The sequence below is a fragment of the Siniperca chuatsi genome, linkage group LG14, assembly GCF_020085105.1.
Source record: "Siniperca chuatsi isolate FFG_IHB_CAS linkage group LG14, ASM2008510v1, whole genome shotgun sequence".
Taxonomy (NCBI): domain Eukaryota; kingdom Metazoa; phylum Chordata; class Actinopteri; order Centrarchiformes; family Sinipercidae; genus Siniperca; species Siniperca chuatsi.
In genome coordinates this window covers 1672654-1690821 of record NC_058055.1, presented here as the reverse complement: position 1 = coordinate 1690821, position 18168 = coordinate 1672654, and the positions used below count along the sequence as shown (strand labels likewise).

The 18168-nt window shown below is 38.0% G+C and overlaps 1 protein-coding gene across 8 annotated transcripts in view; it reads right to left on the bottom strand.

Annotated features, from left to right (window-relative positions):
• Window positions 1-17628, bottom strand: part of sytl2a (synaptotagmin-like 2a) — a 25291-nt gene extending 7663 nt beyond the window's left edge. The window contains exons 1-13 of one of the 8 annotated variants that reach the window (XM_044223126.1): window positions 17510-17628; window positions 14435-14595; window positions 13965-14119; window positions 12210-12333; window positions 8972-9041; window positions 8760-8868; window positions 6573-7148; window positions 3588-5588; window positions 1939-2040; window positions 1715-1771; window positions 1469-1557; window positions 1199-1303; window positions 330-499 (exon numbers count right to left, since the gene is read on the bottom strand). In XM_044223126.1, the coding sequence (XP_044079061.1) occupies window positions 330-499; window positions 1199-1303; window positions 1469-1557; window positions 1715-1771; window positions 1939-2040; window positions 3588-5588; window positions 6573-7148; window positions 8760-8868; window positions 8972-9041; window positions 12210-12333; window positions 13965-14119; window positions 14435-14535 (3659 nt within the window). In that variant the 5' untranslated portion in view covers window positions 14536-14595; window positions 17510-17628. The other 7 variants (XM_044223125.1, XM_044223128.1, XM_044223131.1 and 4 more) reach the window with 7 other exon arrangements.
• Between the last annotated feature and the right edge of the window lie 540 nt (window positions 17629-18168).

Sequence of the window (18168 nt, the reverse complement as noted above, 5' to 3'; positions counted from 1 at the left end):
GTTAAGTTATGTTTAAACAGGTGGGGCAATCACTTTTTCACTTAGTAATAACCTTCATTTAAAAACTGCATTTTGTGTTTACCTGTGTTATCTTTGACTAATATTTAAATTTGTTTGATGATCTGAAACATTTAAGTGTGACAAACATGCAAAACAATAAAACTCAGGAAAGGGGCAAACACTTTTTCACACCACTGTATGACTATACTACGTTTCAGCCTCTTTTCTGATCTGACAGTCCCATTTCTCCAACCTTTATATCACAAATATCCCTGAATGATATGACATTTGTTCTACCTTTGATCAAACAATATATAAAAAGCACTTACGGGTCAGAGCGGGTCTTCTTGGTGTCGGCCATGGCCAGATCCCTGCAGTGCACCACAAAGATGTGAAACTCGCCAAGTTTCTGGCTGTAGTTCACAGCAAACTGGATGCTTCCCTGGACTTCAATTTCACCAAAGTCTCCAGGGTAAATGCTGCTGATGCTGCCACTGACCTGCTCATTCATAATAACACAGAAGAGAGAAAACACCATCCTCTTTTGTTTTAACTCATTGTTTATGTAAAGGGAAAATGGTTACATTAATTTGTAGGAAAAAAAAACCCTTGATTGTATGGCAGCTATAAACAACTACACTGAGTCAAATGTTATCATACTGCTGTATACACCCACTTTTTCCATTATGTGCTTGTACCTAAATTAGTAACTGGGAGGATCACTCTGACTAGATCACCTTTAGAACCTAAAACCTACATAAGGCATGTTTTTACTTTAAAGGATCAGTAGCTGTTTTAAGAAATGACTGCACCTTTTGAAAAAATTTAACTTGTATGTCTTAAGTAGGAACCAATGGGCTTGGAGCTGAGAGCCACAGAAAGGGAAGGGCAGTCAGAAAGTACTGAGGGATGAACTGTCATATTGCTGGTTTTGGTCTTTTCATGGGATTAGTTGACAATAAGAAAAATACAGAATATCACCAGCCCTATCCTTAAAACATTTTGCACACTGATCTTTGAAAAGTGAAGTAATCTAATCAAAAGTGTGGTTGCCACATGACACATTTCAAAAATCATCAAAGGTTAAAAAATGATCTTGTAGTGAACATTCAACTTTCCACAGATGTGGCTCACAAGATATATGCACTGTGTATTTTTATCAGAAATGTATTATCTTGTGAGCTGCATGTGGACATACAGACGACATGGAGGCCATTCCCGAGGAGAGACTTATGTTAGACGTGGAGCTGCCTGTGTTTCTTCTCCAGCCTAAGTTGGTCTCAAAATTGCTGTCACTGTCTGTCTGATAATATCAGAGAAAAACAGAAAACCATGAATGACAGTTAAAAACAGAAAAAAAAACACTAAAATCATAAGAGGAAAAAACAATCATCTAGTTCTGTACAGTACTAGATATCATACTTTTGTTGTATGAGTTCAATGTACGAGTCAGTTAAGAGTGATTTACCTCATCCTGCTGAAGAACAGGCACTGACACACTGGTTTTCATTTGCTTTGAGTTGGAGAGAGTAAAGGCTGATGGTGAAAGTGAAGAAACTGGAAGAAAGGCATGACTTTGAATCTCTTACAATGACCATACAATGAGTATTTCTGAATTTCAAAAGCATGCTTATTGCATGTTTAAATCATTGCCCAGCCTGTGTACATGTATGTCCCGATAAATGTGTGTATAAAGAGAGGACAACATGTTTACCGTCATCAATACTTTTATTCATTTGTTCACTTGAGTTATTTTGGGTCCTCTCTTCTCCTAAGAAGAAATAAGGCCATGAGACAGTATTATTTACATACTACTCCTATATAAAATTAAATCACTTAACTTGAAATAATGCACTAGAAATACAATAAAGCTTTATGAACATCAGCTGTATTAAAGAAGTACAGCATCTGAAGAAGAAAGAAAGAAAGTTCTGTTACTTGTTTGTGAGGTGAGGTTTTCCAGACTTTTGGATGAGGACATGCTCCTTGAAGTTAATCGTTTCAGAGCTGACATGATGGGACTAGAAGTCTCATCATAACCTGCCACAAATTAAACAAAATCAGCTCTGGAAAATAGACTCAACACAGATGTTACACAATTTCTGATTTGCTAAGCAACCACCTGAACCTATAATGCTTCTGTTTCAATGAATAGAAAACAAGTGGAACATTACTGGTTTATTTTTGGTCAAACATTTCAGGTAAGTATAATGCTTAGTAAATCAGTTTAGGATGTAAGAAAGACACTATCATCATAGTAAACACTAGGATCATGACCCTACAGTGTTCTAATTTTATTGCGATGAATTAACAGCAATATCGTCGTTGGTAAAAACCATTTTGGCTCTTTACAGTAGCGATAAGCTGCTTCTTACAAACCACATATCTACTGCATCAGCAGCTCTTTAGTCAAAAAAAGCTGGTCAACTTAAAAACTGCACTTAAATAAAAACTAAATAATTTTCTACTGGTTAAAGGACAGCTGAAATCTAAACATTTGTTTTACAGTTTTGTATAGATACACTTGAAGAGGAAATACAAACGACAAATTATAGGTGCTGCGCAGCTGTGAGTTGGGGCCGGGCAGGAGGAGGAGGAGGAAGAGGAAAAAAAGAAGACAAATGCAGTCCATCAGCAGAACATCCCAGACCAAAGTTAATAAACCACGCTTCTCTAATCCACACAGCACAATGGATGAGTAGACAGTAGATTAGCACATTTATTCTGCAGCACCCAGGACTTGAACTCACAACTTTAGACACCAAGGGTAAGTCATGATCTTGCTGAACTGCCTGCTAAGTAAGAAACCATAGTTTGGTGTCAATTGAGCAAAAAATGTGAGCGGAAGTGGATGTCTTTTCATAAACATCGGAGATTTATTTTATTGAGAATTTGCAGTAGCTGTTTACCATATTGTTTACGGTAAAACATTTTGATGCACTGTGGGCTCAATTTTTAAAATTTCAAATATCTGGCTGGATCGTTTGTGGAGGACAGCCTGTAAATGCAATGTGGCAAGTTTGGTGTCGATTGCATAAAAAATGTAGGAGGAGATAGGTTTAATTAGTTTTACAGTTTTTGAGAAAAACAGTGATGGACTTCATAATTCCAGGCATTTCAAAGCATGTGAACTATTCTGCTCAGTTGGGCCTACATTTTCGTGAAAGTTGCAAAGTGGTAGCACATATGACTGATTTGTTATGAATTTTCAAAGTTTTAAACTTTAGACAGTTGCTGTAGTGCCATCATCAGGACTATTGGCCCACAATTCCTGTTGAGGACGTTTGGCATAGGACTGGACCTATGTGCAAAATTTTGTTTATTTTCATGCATAGGAAGAGATTTCCCAGGAATAATAATAATAATAATAATATTTATATTGGCAAATCCTGGCCCCTAATTAAGGTCACTGAACACTGCTGATTGTACAAACATGTACAATAATAAGTATACTAACTTTCAGTCAAATTAGAATGTAATGTTATTGTGTTAACTTGATGTGATTTGTTTAAAAAAACAAATGTGGTTTCCATTTCTCAATCATTATCTTGAAGAAATATAAATGGAGAGAGAATTCAAAAGCTCACTGCCTGAACTTGCCCAAGACAAGGCCCTGGTTGTTGTGTCTTGGCTGGAGTTTCCGTTTTTATTTTGCACAATCCAAGAACAGATTCTGGGAGGATTCCCCTTAGTGGGACTGTCACTCTGGTTTCCCACAAAGTCTCTGAGGGCATTTTGTGGTCTGTATACCACATTACTCTCTGCTTTCTCAGCTTTCTCTTGGTGAAAAGGAGGAACACCTGCCTTCTCCTGTGACCCGAGGTAGTGTTGATAATCCTGAGGGATGAAAGATCTGGCAAGGTGTGTGAATGTCCCCAACTTTTTCTCTGAAGCTTTTTTAGATTGTGGTGAAGTAGGGGAGCTTGAACGACTTTGTTGTGTATTCACACATTCCCCTAAAGGGAGAGGACGAGAGGTGATTTCTGTGCTAGGTCTAGTGTCTGTCAGCACTATCTGTTTTGCTTCAAAAGAGGGACTCTTCCTCTGTCTCGGCACAGGTGTCGGCTTCCTTTGTTGTTCTTCAACAACCTTAGTTTGGGGATTGATGTCTATTGGAAAGGTTTTCAAGGGAGAGCCTTCCAGCATGGATCTCTTAGGACTGGAGGATTCCCTTGATAGGATCCTTGGGTGGCAGGTCTTAGATGGACTCCTGCTGACTTCGTCATCCTGGTCTTTTGATCTTGGAGTTTGGGATTTACTAGGACTGAGGGGCCTTTCTTGAGACTCTGTATCAGCCTTGACTTGGTATTGGTGACATGTTGACTGTACATCCCCAGTACTACCAGAACCCCTTAGCTGTGACCTGTCTGGACTCCGACTGACAAAACCCTTGTCTGTCACTTTTGATGATTTCAAGACATCATTAGACTTGGTTTTGTAAGGAGATGTTTGTGCCTCTCCCTCAGACTTCTCTCTGCTATCTAAGGATGTTCTCAGATCAGACTGAGGGGAAATCACTTTGTTACTGAGTATTAAACTACTTGAGGCTTCCTTGACTCTTGCAGCAATTACCCTGGGTCCTGTATATTCATTCTCCCAGAAATTCTTAAGTTCACTGATCTTGGCTGGCCTGTCTTCTTGAGGACTGGAACTAGACTGCCTGGGAAGGGGAACTTGAGTATCCCCCTCTTGCTTTTGGGTGTTGAAGGCTACAGAGAAAGGTACAGGAGTGATGATGTTTTCCTGTGGCTCAGAAATCTCTGACTCTGTTACAGAACCTGTTAAAGAGTCATCTGTCTCTTCATAGATGAGGACTGGATTTGCTCTATATGTGCAATCTTCTTTAGATAAATCTTCTAAGAGGCTACGGTCAGTCTGTGATGATGAACTCTTTTCTTGGGACCTGCCAGCAGTATCCTCAACTGTCATTGCCATTTGAGGTAAGGGATTGTTGTTTGTGCTCACCATATCAGAGTTAGTCTGACAGCTATGTGAAGCTTCTATTCCTGTCTTGGCGATGTCTTTGTGCCTTGCCTCTTCTCTGGTAAATATTATTCTGGGACCACTGTTTTCTCTTTCCCAGAAAGCTTTCAGATTGGATAGTCTCTCTGGAAGCTGCAGAGTATTCTGCAGGTCTGTAAGTTGTAGTGTTCTGACCTCTGTCATCTCAGAGGGTTTAGCTTCTTGTTTGACCACAGTTGTATCTGCAGCACCTTGGGAGAGATTCTGGGTGTTAGATATCTTCATTAGTTCTTTCTGTGGACTCTGTACTTCAGCAGCTTTATCTTTCTCTCTTCTAAAAATTCCAAGCAGTCTTTGTCTAGGCATTGGTGATGAACCCTTTGAGCTGCCATTAGTTGACAGCTTGGTATCTGAGATGGCCTCAAGAGAAATGTCAGTGCTTTGTTCAGGCAGCTTTTGGTGATGAATGTTGTGTCCGGATGGCCAGTCTGTGGCCTTAGTCTGAGAGCGACGGTCCTCTTCAGGCTCGGTCTCCAGGTGAACAGGCTTACCTGACACCTGCTCAGCAAAAACGAGTCCAGACACTGCAGGGCTTAGGAACTCCGAATGACAGTGCTCAGAGACATCTGCAAAGACAGGAACCACCTACTGGATCACTCATGTACATTATATCTGCTTAACACTACGCAGTATAATTAAAGTTACCTGTGCAGTATTTTTCTTGGTGTATCACTGTCAAATGAAGTGGGACACTTAGTATTGTAATTACATTCTACATACCAACTCCTATTTCTGACAGCATTTTTAAGGCCACTATGTATAGGATTTGAAAATGTGCAACTTTGGTGTCCCTCAGTGGTAGTATAAAAAGACACAGTGGCAAACAGCAATGCACATACTAGCAGATCTGACCCAGTGACACTGAAATGGAATGGCTGCAAAACAGAGTGCACCAACTGTCTCATTTTTCTACATGCATTTGAGCTATCAGAATAATTTTAAATATGCTATAAAAACACAACAATCATACACATTGTGGTTTTAAGAATCAATTTCCCTTCTGGATTCAATGTACAATATATCAATCTACCAGAAGTTGCATTACAATAATTAAATAAGCCATGAGCTCCAATAGTGGACCAAATAAAATTAGCAGATTATTAAAGATGCACTTTAGGCCAACTCATGCTTTGGAATTAGCAGTGTCACACTTCATTTCCCAGTAATATAATAAACCAATGAAAAAGTCCAACACATGGCATGAGACATTAATGGAAAAATTGCAGACAAATATTGACATGAATGAAATTCTTCAGAATGTTGTGACAGATTACACCATAATGCCAAAGCAAGGTACAGTAAAACCCAATAATACAATAAAACAGATTTTTTTTTATCTTGCTGTTCTTTTCCACCAATATATAAGCAGTCATACATAAATGCACATATTTTACTGCATGCAAGACAATGCACAAGCAGGATTGTTATCGTTATTTTTTGTATATGCTTGTAAATGTCTATGAATGTGTAGATATTGAAGTCATTGGTTGTTAGTTTGACTTAATGATTGGCTGTTTAGTTGACTCATTGGTTTTAAATAAAACTCTTACCACAAAGAACCTGATGTTGGCCAGCTTCTTGCTCTTGGAGGTATGCCTCATTTTTGCAATTGAGCTCACCTTCCTGGGAATCCACTTTACTCTGATTAAGTAAAGACCTACATGTGCCAACAGTGGTACTGCCAGTATTCTCAAGGTCACTATTATTTTCCCCCTCAGAGGGAGCGATGGAGTCAATGTCCAGTAAAGTGTGCTCTTCCAGCTCCTTCCCATCCTGCCACTCCACTCCGGTCCAACCGACCGTGGAGCTGAACCTCACCTGCTTCCTGTCTGTCCAAGTCTCAGTGGAAGAATCCAGGCTAACTGGATTCTGCGGGTCCAGGCAAGAGAACAGTGAGTCTGTGGAGCTAGAAGTGGACAAGTGCTTGAGGATGCCACGCGGAGCAGCAGAGTTAGTCTGTGTACCTCCTGGCCCATCTACCTCTACAAAATAGTCTTGAGAATTAGTGCTGACTGCTCTGTTTTCGGGCATTGGTATGAGAACAGATGTATTCTGGGGGAACGGGCATTCATTAGGGTCTTGTTTAAGGTCACTAGCATAAGTAATACAGCTGTCAGATGAAGGCTCTGAAAGAAACAAAAATAAATGAACACCATTTTAACATCAGTTGTTTGTTTTGTCATGAAGGTAACTCTGGAGGTGTTTTTTTTTTAATTCTGACAATTTAATCACTGGTGTCCTTCAGCAACTCCATTAGCTACCCATCAAACACAGAATCATGTTCACAACCATCAAAGTCTCTGTTTAATCATGCATCACCTATGTCTGAGGTTTCACTTCCTACATTATTACTTTTGACTCCAGTCTATCATCAGTAGTGGAAAGTCTGGTCTAGATGGAGCTCCTTGTCATGTTTCAGATGTCGATGAGTTGTTAGCAGTTTCACTAAAGAGACATTTCCCCCCTAAACTTCTCACATGGTTTCATTTCAATAACTTTGTTCTTCTTTCCACTCCCATTAATCATCAAAGAGAATGTTTTTTTCTATGTAAGAGTTAACAAGTGTCTTTGAGTGTCTTGGGAAGTGCTTTGCATACAAAACCCTTTACTGTTTATTTGAAAGCTAAGGTCTCAAACTACTGTTTCACCATTTTGAGGAATACTGTGCTTGGCACATAAGTAATGCTAATTGTTATGTCTTGCACCAGTGACTGAGGAGCACAATCTGCCCCAATGTTCAGAATATTAATGTTTGTCATTAGGTTTTCAAGATCTACAAATTTCAAGAGCTTGTTGTGTACAACATGCACATTGATTAATTCACATACATAACACTGGTACAGTTTTTCAGTATGAATAGGTATTAGGTAACCAATTGACCTATTGTGCCTTGTCTTAACTGTCACTATTTGTATGGGTTGTTTCCTTCTTATCGTATAATTTCTCCCACAAAAAACATTGTTGTCATAGCTGCTCATTCTTGTGAAATCAGTTGGTGAAATATTTCCAGCAGCCACAAGTCATGCAGTACAGATTAAGGCTTCGGAATGTATTTCTGTGTAATCCTCTGGCTAGTCTGGCAGCCTTGTGTATTTGGACTTCCCTTCACTTTGACAACCTTTGGGAAAATCTGTGGTCCCTGCTCACATGCTCATTTCATTGTGACTGGAAGAAAACACACTTTTTTGGCAGAAATGCAAAGACTTCAGCTGTAGAACTTTGATTAAATTATAACAAACGTCAGTGTTCTATACACTTAGCAAATGGCTGTGGTTCTTGAGCTATTAAATGTTTTTAAACCAGCACTGTTAACTACCAAGGACCTGTGGGGAATTGTAATTTGTCACTTTTCCTGTACCACTGTGTAAAAATGCCTTCTCTATAATTGCAACTAAAACAAGATGGAATGAAATCAGATGGTAAAATTGTTAGAAATGACAAGCTAGTACATGCTTTCCACTGCCATGCAACCACTGCTCATGCCAGCATGCTGTTCACAGGAAAGGTTGAAACAGCTGAAGCTTAAAGGGCCCACACACCTGGATCAAACGAATTGCTAGAACCAGACTTACATTGGTTTGTAATGCAACTGCTTTCACAATTTGTAGATCAAGAAGTCCACTCAATTCAAAACATAACACATGGTATATCATTAGATCACAATAGATAAAGTAATCCACTTACACTCACAATACATATTTAAAATAGCACAAACTAATGTTAATATAAAAACTCACCCTCATTCGGTTTCTGGGTTTGATCCACTGCTTTGTCCAATAACTGACTGTCCTTTTCTTCAAAAGTGTGACTTGCAATGACCTCACAGTTGAATGGATTTTTTCTAATCTTCAACAAAAGAAGATTGATACATATAACACCTGCAACACACTGAAGCATGGTCTCACACTTGACTTTTCAAATGATTTTGTTTCTACAGACAGGATCCTACCTTTGTTGGTGACTGTAAAACCAGTTTAGGTGTATCTTGTGGTGTTTCATAAGGGTTCTGGTTTTGATACCTAATAGAATAAACAAAGATTACAAGATGTTTTGACAATTTCTGAAGATAGGATGTGCAACTTCAAACTTTCCGGGTCTTTCAAAAATAATTTTAATTTTATAACAATAATAATAATAATAAACTTTATTTATACAGAACTTTTCAAAACAAAGTTACTGTGGAGGTGAGTATGGGTAGCTGTCAGCTGCAGAGGGAGAGGTGGGGGAGTTGCTCGGGTGAGCAGTGTCAAGGAGAGATAATTGGCACAGCTGAACCCGGTTGACTAATTATTGTCTCCTTAAATACAGTAGCATGCTGGACACAAGGGAGGAAGAAGCAGAGGCAGTCGGAGGAATGGCGGAAGCAGAGAGAAAAATTGTGTGGACAAAAAGAAATAAAGAAAGAATAAACTGAAATAATATCATATAAAAATTAAAAAGCAGAACATTTAAATAAACAAACAAGACATGTTGGAAGTAAAATGGAGTGATTACATTAATAAAAGCTTTTTTTTAATGGTATGTTTCGAGTGTGTTTAAGTGATTTAGAATCAGAATCAGAAATACTTTATTGATCCCCGAGGGGAAACTCTTTCGTTACAGCAGCTCACTGTCATGTCAGTGCACACAGGAATAGAAGTACTAAGCAAATCAAATATAATACACTATAATACAGGTCAGAAAATAAATTAAGTACCAATTGGGTTTAAGTATAAAATAAAATAAGTGTGAAGTACAAAGTGGGTTTACCGGTTGATGATAATAACACAGTGTAAGGTAATAATGCATGAACTGTGAAGTTAAATGTAGGATTATTAGGATTAGGATTATAATGAGATTATAATAAAACTGAAAAGAGTATATTGCACAGGGGTATTAACACAGAATATTGCACAATTATTTCAAGTATGGCAGAGATGTAATGATCAATGTCCAGTTTAGTGACTTAGGGTCATACAGACTGACACTTAGAGGGAGGAGTTAAAGAGTTTGATGGCCACAGGAAGGAATGACTTGATTTAAGCAGTGATTTTAATGAATCAATTAATTTAATCTTGATTTGGAAAATCTGCATGCTCATGTAAGTGCATTACAGTCCTTTCTATACAACAGACAGGTTTTGGTCAGTGAAATAATAATCTCATTACCTAAACAAAACAATCTCTTGTTTTTGTCACAGCAAGTGGCTGTGCAAGCTGCAACAAAACTCCTCATCTAACATGTTTTGGGACAAATAATTACAGTTATATATAGTTGCTTTGAAGAACAGGCAAGTAAGTCCTCACAACTAAAGGCAGTGTAGAATGTGTATGATATTATACAAGTGTGATCACTCCTCAGAAGCAGTGGAAAACATGAACATGTGAGACCTGACCTTGTAAGACGATTACTGGGAACTACAGGGCCAATTACTAAGAATCCTTTTACTATGTGCACAACTCCACTCACTAGCAATCACACCCAAACAATCTACCAGACACAGACCATATGTATGTTTTATACTATGTGGAGTTACTGTTTTCTAAATGTGTACGTGGTTTGAAATTTTAAAATGTTTAGATTACTTAAAGCTGCAGGGGCAAGATCTTTCTTTAAATATATACACTTGTTTTATGTGAACCAAAATAAAGCTTTGAACTTGCTAACAATGGCTAAAGTGCTACAACAAAAGACTTTTGTTGAGATTTTACCCAATGTATAAAGACCATTACCTTGCGAGGCAGCTGGATTTGCGAAATCACGCGAGAATCCATCTTGCCAGACTTAAAGTTATGCTCAGCATCCTATGAAGAACTACTGGCAGCTACGGGCGTGGTTTAGGTGTGACGACAGCGAGAAGCAAAGCGACTGTTCATTCGAAAACAACAAGCCTCAGTTAGATCAGAACTGTAGAGTATTTCTTCATTAAAAGAAGAGCAAAGAACACTACTAAATGCTTTTCTCGATGAAAAAGATGTTTTTGCTCTTCTCACGACTGGCTTCGGCTCTCCTACTACATGATATGGTTTGTTGATCTGATTGGTTGAAGTTAGCCTGTGATAGACAGTGATAGACAGATGGTTCATCCAATTACCTGCCAAGTGCCTGCCCTTTTACAAACAATTTCCAAGGATGACTTCCCAGATGGTTCTGTGTAACAAAGCATCTGGCACATCAGGTTATGGAGACCATACATTGGGTAAAATCTCCTTTCCATTTAAAGTCCCTCCATTACTCTTCAGTTTAAAGGATAAGTCTAGTGATATTCTGTCTCTAATTGTCAACAAAGCCCATGTGCAGTGCCAAACCAACAATGAACGTATTACTAACAAGTATTGTGGTTGTTTCCAGAGCTCGATATATCTGTGCCATAGAGCTCCACCAATGAGCCACACCATCAATCCCACATACACCATCCAGAAATACTCACTAGAGCACCAAATGTGTATTAATCCACTGCAGGAAAGAGTCCCCTACAAAATGACACTACATATTTGTGAGATTTATGTCTGGTTTTGGTCTTTTCATGGGATTTGTTGACAATAAGAAAAATATAGAATAACACCAGCCTTATCCTTTAAAACAACATGATGAGTGTACCTTTTCTAGATATTGTCTAGATACATCCAAACACCTGCTGAATGTGAATCAAATATTCACCCTCCTTTTAGGTATCTGCCAAATAAATATCTGTCTCTGTAGCTGCTAAATGCTCCACTATGTTCATTAGCTAGTCGCTAACTTTGTCTGTCAGCTGTTTGATGCTGAGCAGGTACAGCGGTTTATCAAAACTTTTTCACTGAAAACCGCTGTCTGCTGCTGCTGAAAATAATGCTGATGAGAGTGGTTAAACTGAACCAAAACAGTAAAGTTGTGGGGCAGAATACCAAAACAATGAGCTGGAAGATGATGAAAGGAGGGAACTGCAAAGTCAGGTGGTAATTCTCTATGGGTTCATCACTATGAGCAACACCTTTCATATTCATTTAGTCATTTGATCCATTGTTAATATAAAAATATTGATTATAGCAGCTTTAAATGTTTTTTTAAATAGATCAACCACTTGTGATCCTTAATAGCAAAAGACCCAGTGAAGGCTGTCAGAAGCTGCAGTTTTAGGGAAAATATAAAATCACACTCCTAACAAATGTAATAAATGTGTGACTTCAGCTTGCAGACAACTTCCTACTTTGGTTCTCTAAACTCACCTTTCATTGCTGAGCTGCATGTGAGGCTCCTGAAGGACTCCACAGAGTACAGGTGGGACGAACACTTCTTTATTTTCACTACTGACAAAACTGGGCTTCTCAGGCAATATTTGGGAGCGCTCCACTGCAGCACACAACACACAGCTACCGTTAGAGAAAGTTAATCATTCACTGTAACACACACTGTTTATATTCATTACAACATAATAACCTAATAATTACCTTAGTTTCATGTAAAAACAACCCATATGTAATTATACATCTCCATCCTGACCAGAATAAATGTATACTCCAGCTAACAAGGGAGTTTCAGAGGTATATAGACACATTGAGTTTATAAAGTGTATAATCTAATCTTCTAACCCCAGCCATGCAGTTGTTCACAAAAGGCTTTTCCAAAGGAGACGCACCAGAACAATTTTAAACATGTTTTTTTTTTCTGTATGAGGGGTCATAAATCCAATGTCAGGAATCACTAAAGTATATTTTCAATGTGGGGTGAAATAGGTGCTTACTTGCCTCTGTAACTGTAATATTTTATGATGCACCAATATAAATAAGGCAAAAACATGCATTTAAAAAAAATCTACAATAGTGCAAATTTTCACAAGAAGCCTGCGTTCATTCATGTGTAAATATTTAAGAAGTCTTTGTAACCCCATTCTTTTCCTTGCTCTGATGTTTTTTCTCTACAACATCCTTTGCCTTCCTAACCCTATCCCCTTCCCCCAAACCCCTCCCTTCCCTCTCTCTCTCTCTGTCTCTCTCTCTGTCTCTCTCTCAAAACCTAACACGGCAGCAGCAGATGGCTGCCCACCATTGAGTCTGGTTCTGTCCAAGGTTTCTGCCTCTTAAAAGGAAGTTTTTCCTTGCCACTGTCACCAAATGCTTGGTCATGGTGGGATTTGTTGGGTCTCTGTAATTAATATTATAAAGAGTATGCTCTAGACCTGCTCTATAGGAAAAACGCAATGAGATAACTTCTGTTATGAATTGGCGCTATATAAATAAAATTTAATTGAATTGAATTTACTGATCTTGTGGATTATCACAGCCCCATGAAACAAAATGACTTGAGAAAAAAGGAGATTTAAATGATGCAGAGCACTTTTGACAAATTTTGTTGGGTTCAAGAAAATAAGGTATTTTGGGGTCATATGGTGGAATAACAACACAAATTCCTTCAACACAAATTTGGTAATATTACAATACTGGCAAATAGTCACCTTGCACATGTTTTTATGTTAACAGCTTAGCAAATGGTTTAGTTCGAGCAAGTAAAACAATTTTAACAAGTTGAGACAAATGATGAAGCTGGTTAAAGCAGACAGCTGGAGTTTGAATTGTGCCCTGGATCAGCCGATGTATCAGCTGAGTTAAGTCCTGTCATCAGCAACTGGGTTAAGGCGAGTGTAAGGGTTTTGTAATGGCTAAACAAGAACTCTATGGAGGTTGTAATGTTCATTACACACCAGAAAACAAAACTACTGGATGGATAAAGAATGACAACTTTGGTATTCTTACATCCCTATGACCTGAAAGGCCACATTGTTACCTAAATAAAAAAAGTGTTATACTCTGGTGAGCATACAAGTGTTTCTAGCACACAATGACAACGATTTTGAGGAATGGTCTCTGGTTTTGCTTTCATGCAATTCTGTTCATGGAGGGAAAAGAGTTCTGTCACTTCACACACAGAGAACTTGCATTTTAAGGCATCATGCTCATTTTACAATGTTCACGAGAGAGACTCACATATAGTCAGTGATTTATGTGTGTGTCTCATGGAGGCCCTGATGATGTCGGAGCCATGGATGCGATCCTGATGGCGAAGCTGCTTGGTCTCGTAGAACCATTCTCCAGTCATGTACCTCAGCTGGCCCTTGTCAGTCACAGACTTCTGTAGGCTCCTGAGTGCAGACGCATCAGTGGGAAATGTATAGTCACTACTTAATTATTCAGAACATTCATTTCTAAATTTTGGTATGAGAAAATAAAGAATCTAATAAAAACAAATTTGCAAAAAAAAAAAAAACATGCATAAGCCTCTGCTGTGCTGTAAGCAAAATTTCCACCTGCCCCTGGAACTTGAAAGTAGGAGATAAATGTACAGTCCTGTAAGATTCAGGACAGACATTTGTATCCTTTATACTTTCTACACAATCTCGTTAGTGCCCAGTACCCAGAGCTGTTAAAACATGGAACAACTGACACAAGGAACTCACTGGACACGCCGCTCCTCAGCCTTCTTCAGCTCAGCATCTCTTTTCAACACAGCCAGGATGGTCTCCTGCTCCTCCTCCATCAGGAAACTCAGGTCAATCATGGTGACTGCTGCCGCTCACTGCATCCTCAGCTTTCCACTGCTTTGAGTAGAGGCCTTGTTCTGTACTTCCAAGTCAAGTCAGTGTCAGTGGTTTATACAAACTGGGTGACATGTCATTTATTCATCGTATACAGTGATCATATTGAGACAGTGGGTAAGGCACTCCTTATTGCATTTACTCTACTGGAGCTTTGCTAGTTTTGGATATATTTTGCTTCAGTTGGGGCTGTTTTCTGCAGCCATGTTTGAACCTTTCCACACCTGTTTGAACCTGAAATAAAACAGCAAAAATCAAGGGGGAATTCTTTTATCTGAGATTCACAGAAGAAAGTCTGTTTGTCATTTAGCATTCCTCAACAGACTGTACAATAGTTAGTAGCACAGCCACAATGATTAATGGATTGATCAATCAACAGCAAATTAATAAGCAACAATTATGATAATCAATACTTTTTAGCAAGAATGCTAAAAGTTCACTGGTTCCAGCTACTCCATGGTGAATATGTGCTGGTAAGTCTTTTGTGATAATACATTTAATATCTTTGGGTTTTGGACTGTTATATAGACAAAATGAGCAAACTGAATATCTCATATTGGGCTGTGGGAAATTGTGATTGGTATTTTTCACTATTTTCTTACATTTTGTAGACCAAACAGTTTATTGAGAAAATAATCAGCAGATTAATCAGTAATGAAAATAATCATTAGTTGCATCCCTAGTTGGAAGCAGTTTAATAAGCCTCAGTGTCTTGTAAAAAACTTTGCTATAACTTACACCCATGTCAACATTATTAGGTGATAATGCAACACTGACAGCTTTTACAGGTGGTTCTTAAAAATTAAGATATTAAATCATATTAATTGTGTGTTATGATATGCAATGATAGTTGATAAGTAAGATGTACTGTAAGCTGTACAAAACTAGAAATTTAAAAATTAAAGTGTGGTGCTGGTCAACACAGAGTGCACTGGCTTGCTCAGGAGTAAAAAACTGAATGTGAAATTAATTTAAATGATGACTAGTTAAACATTTAGCAGGTCAGTTCTCAGTTTAAAATAAATCACCTAATGAAATCTGACACAGTAAAACTTGTTTCAATCATTCTATATGTGCAAGGAGTCCACAATAAAAACATGTTTAGGCACACAGAGCAATAGTTTATGGCTTGATTTTCAAGCCACCACAACAGCTTGATAAAACATGAAGGCTCCTTTGCCTTGACATGTAATGTTCACACACTGTTTACTATTCTCACTAAAAACACTCCTTTCTTTCTCACTCCTTCCTCCCACTGACTACCACTGTCTGTCATTCTTCTGTCTGCTCCACAACCACAATACCTTATACGTTATATATGTTCTAAAAATCTAACATCTAAATCTTTGTGTGTGTGACAAGATGGCAAGGTTATGATACACATGTCTATCTGATAGAGAAGGTGAAACACCAATATACATATTTTTAAATAGATTAAAACCACAGGTCTTTTATCTCAGCAGAGCTGCTGCTTTTCCTTTAAGAGAAGACACAATCTTTCTGAGGAATGCCTGCATGTTCTAACTGTGTCCTTGTTCACCCACATCTATATGTGGGTATTGGAGGAATTTTGAAGGAAATTTCAAATGCTGGTTTGAGATTCATATTGAAAAAATACTTCACTGTGTTAAAATTAGCAAACTTATATTTGCTAAATGTTCTCACCAGAGGATAAAAGTAATGCCATTCAGCTGCTATGGAGAAAATGGTAGTTATGTAAGTTTAAAATTTCATATTTAAAAAGTTATGACTTTTAAAACTGTGTGTTTTAAAAATAGTTATGGTCAAACTGGCTCCCACTGTTTATTCATTATCTAAGTTAAGAAAGTTGTAATCACCTCTTATTCAGTACAAGGTTGCATGAAAACTGAGCTGTAAGAAGCCTGAATGAGTAAGGTCATGCAGGTTTATGGGGGAAAATATATCTGCTGTAAAAATGATATTTTGACCTGTAAGTTACTATTGACATCAAAGAAACTAAAGAACTAACTGCTACATAGTATCTCCCTTTATCTCCCGTTTCTGTAGCACCAGGTTTCAAAGACTGGAGTGGTGACACAAATCCTTGCTTACTGTCATTTGCACTGACTGAATACTAAATCGAAATAAAGCATTAAAAAACAAAGAACAACAGTGATCTAAAAATGGTGACCACAAGGTTACTTTTTTGTACACTACCAAAGCTCAACCAGTCAAACCAGTAAATCTCCAGCCCCTTGAGCAGCTCTGTGGAGTTTTTTACTACAGTAGAAAAACAATGTTTACGTTTTATTGTATATCCTCTAAATCTAACTTCATCATATGGAAAGAGTGCTGTAGTTTATATCATGTTCAGTTAATGACTTAAAATATGACTATCTGCACATTCAGATACTGTGAGAGTCAAAACATCAAACAGAATGTTTCTATCCAAACAGTCCAGCGCAGCCCAACAAGGGTGTCTAGGGGTAAGTAAGCAAGCATATATATTCTTCAGCAGAAAAGAGAAAACAATCAAAAAAATATAAAACTGGCAGTTAAAAGGCTATGTTTATAAATGGAGTTTCCTAATTAAAAATCTACACCAAATTCCTATAGAAAGTTTTAACATGACTTTGATAAACTGAGGTTATATAATGACCTTATAATATGTTGTAACATTTACAATCTATGTTAGTTGACAGTAACAGGAATGTATAGTTTTGCAATGATGTTGAAGTGAAACAGCTGCTGAAACTTTCAGCTGTTCTGACCAACATCACTGCTTATTTGGATCAAAAATGATGGTTACTCCCTTTGCTGTGACTTTCACTTAGCATTCCTCCCAAACTGCACTGACATTCCAGTTCTTAATCTTAACAGTGTAAGGACAACAACATAAAGAGGAAAGTGGAGTATATCATATATCAAAAAAAGACACTATTTTCCAAGTGTGAAGTCAGAAAGAAGCTAGCTCACCTCTTGCTGTTGCTCCTTGTCCGTGCTGAGAGAAAACTAAAGTGCAACTGGATCCTGAGCTGCTGGAGGAGGGTGAGCTGCAGACACTGCAGCAGGAGGCAGCAGAGAGCAGGTAGAAGGTCTGTCTCCAGGTTGCTTTACTTTTTTTTTTTTAATAAATCTTTATTGAATATCAACAGGTTACATACAAAAATTGTACAGAAACACAGCATAAATAATTCAATATTAATTCAAAACAGGAATATTACACAAAATACAAAGTGGAAAAAGTGATAAAGTGCATAGTGAGGTGAGATATTAAAAGTCCAGTGTGTTCCAGGGGAGTAATTGTCTTTTATCTAAAGTCCTCCTCCTCCTGACCAGCCTGCTCCACAGAACAGTACAGGCTCTCAGTCTCAAGTCAGCCTGTCTCACTGGAAACATATACAGTATAGTCCTTGACCTCTCTGTCACATTGAAACATTTTTAAGACATTGTTCTACATTGTCAATCAGATTTGTGTCTCAAATCAGATCTTTAAGACAGACTGTCTACATTGTTATTTGCAAGTGATCAGGTCGGATTTGTGTGTCCAGACATCACCAACCTACAGTGGTGTGCAAAAGTGTTTGCCCCCTTCCTGATTTCTTATTTTTTTGCATGTTTGTCACACTTAAATG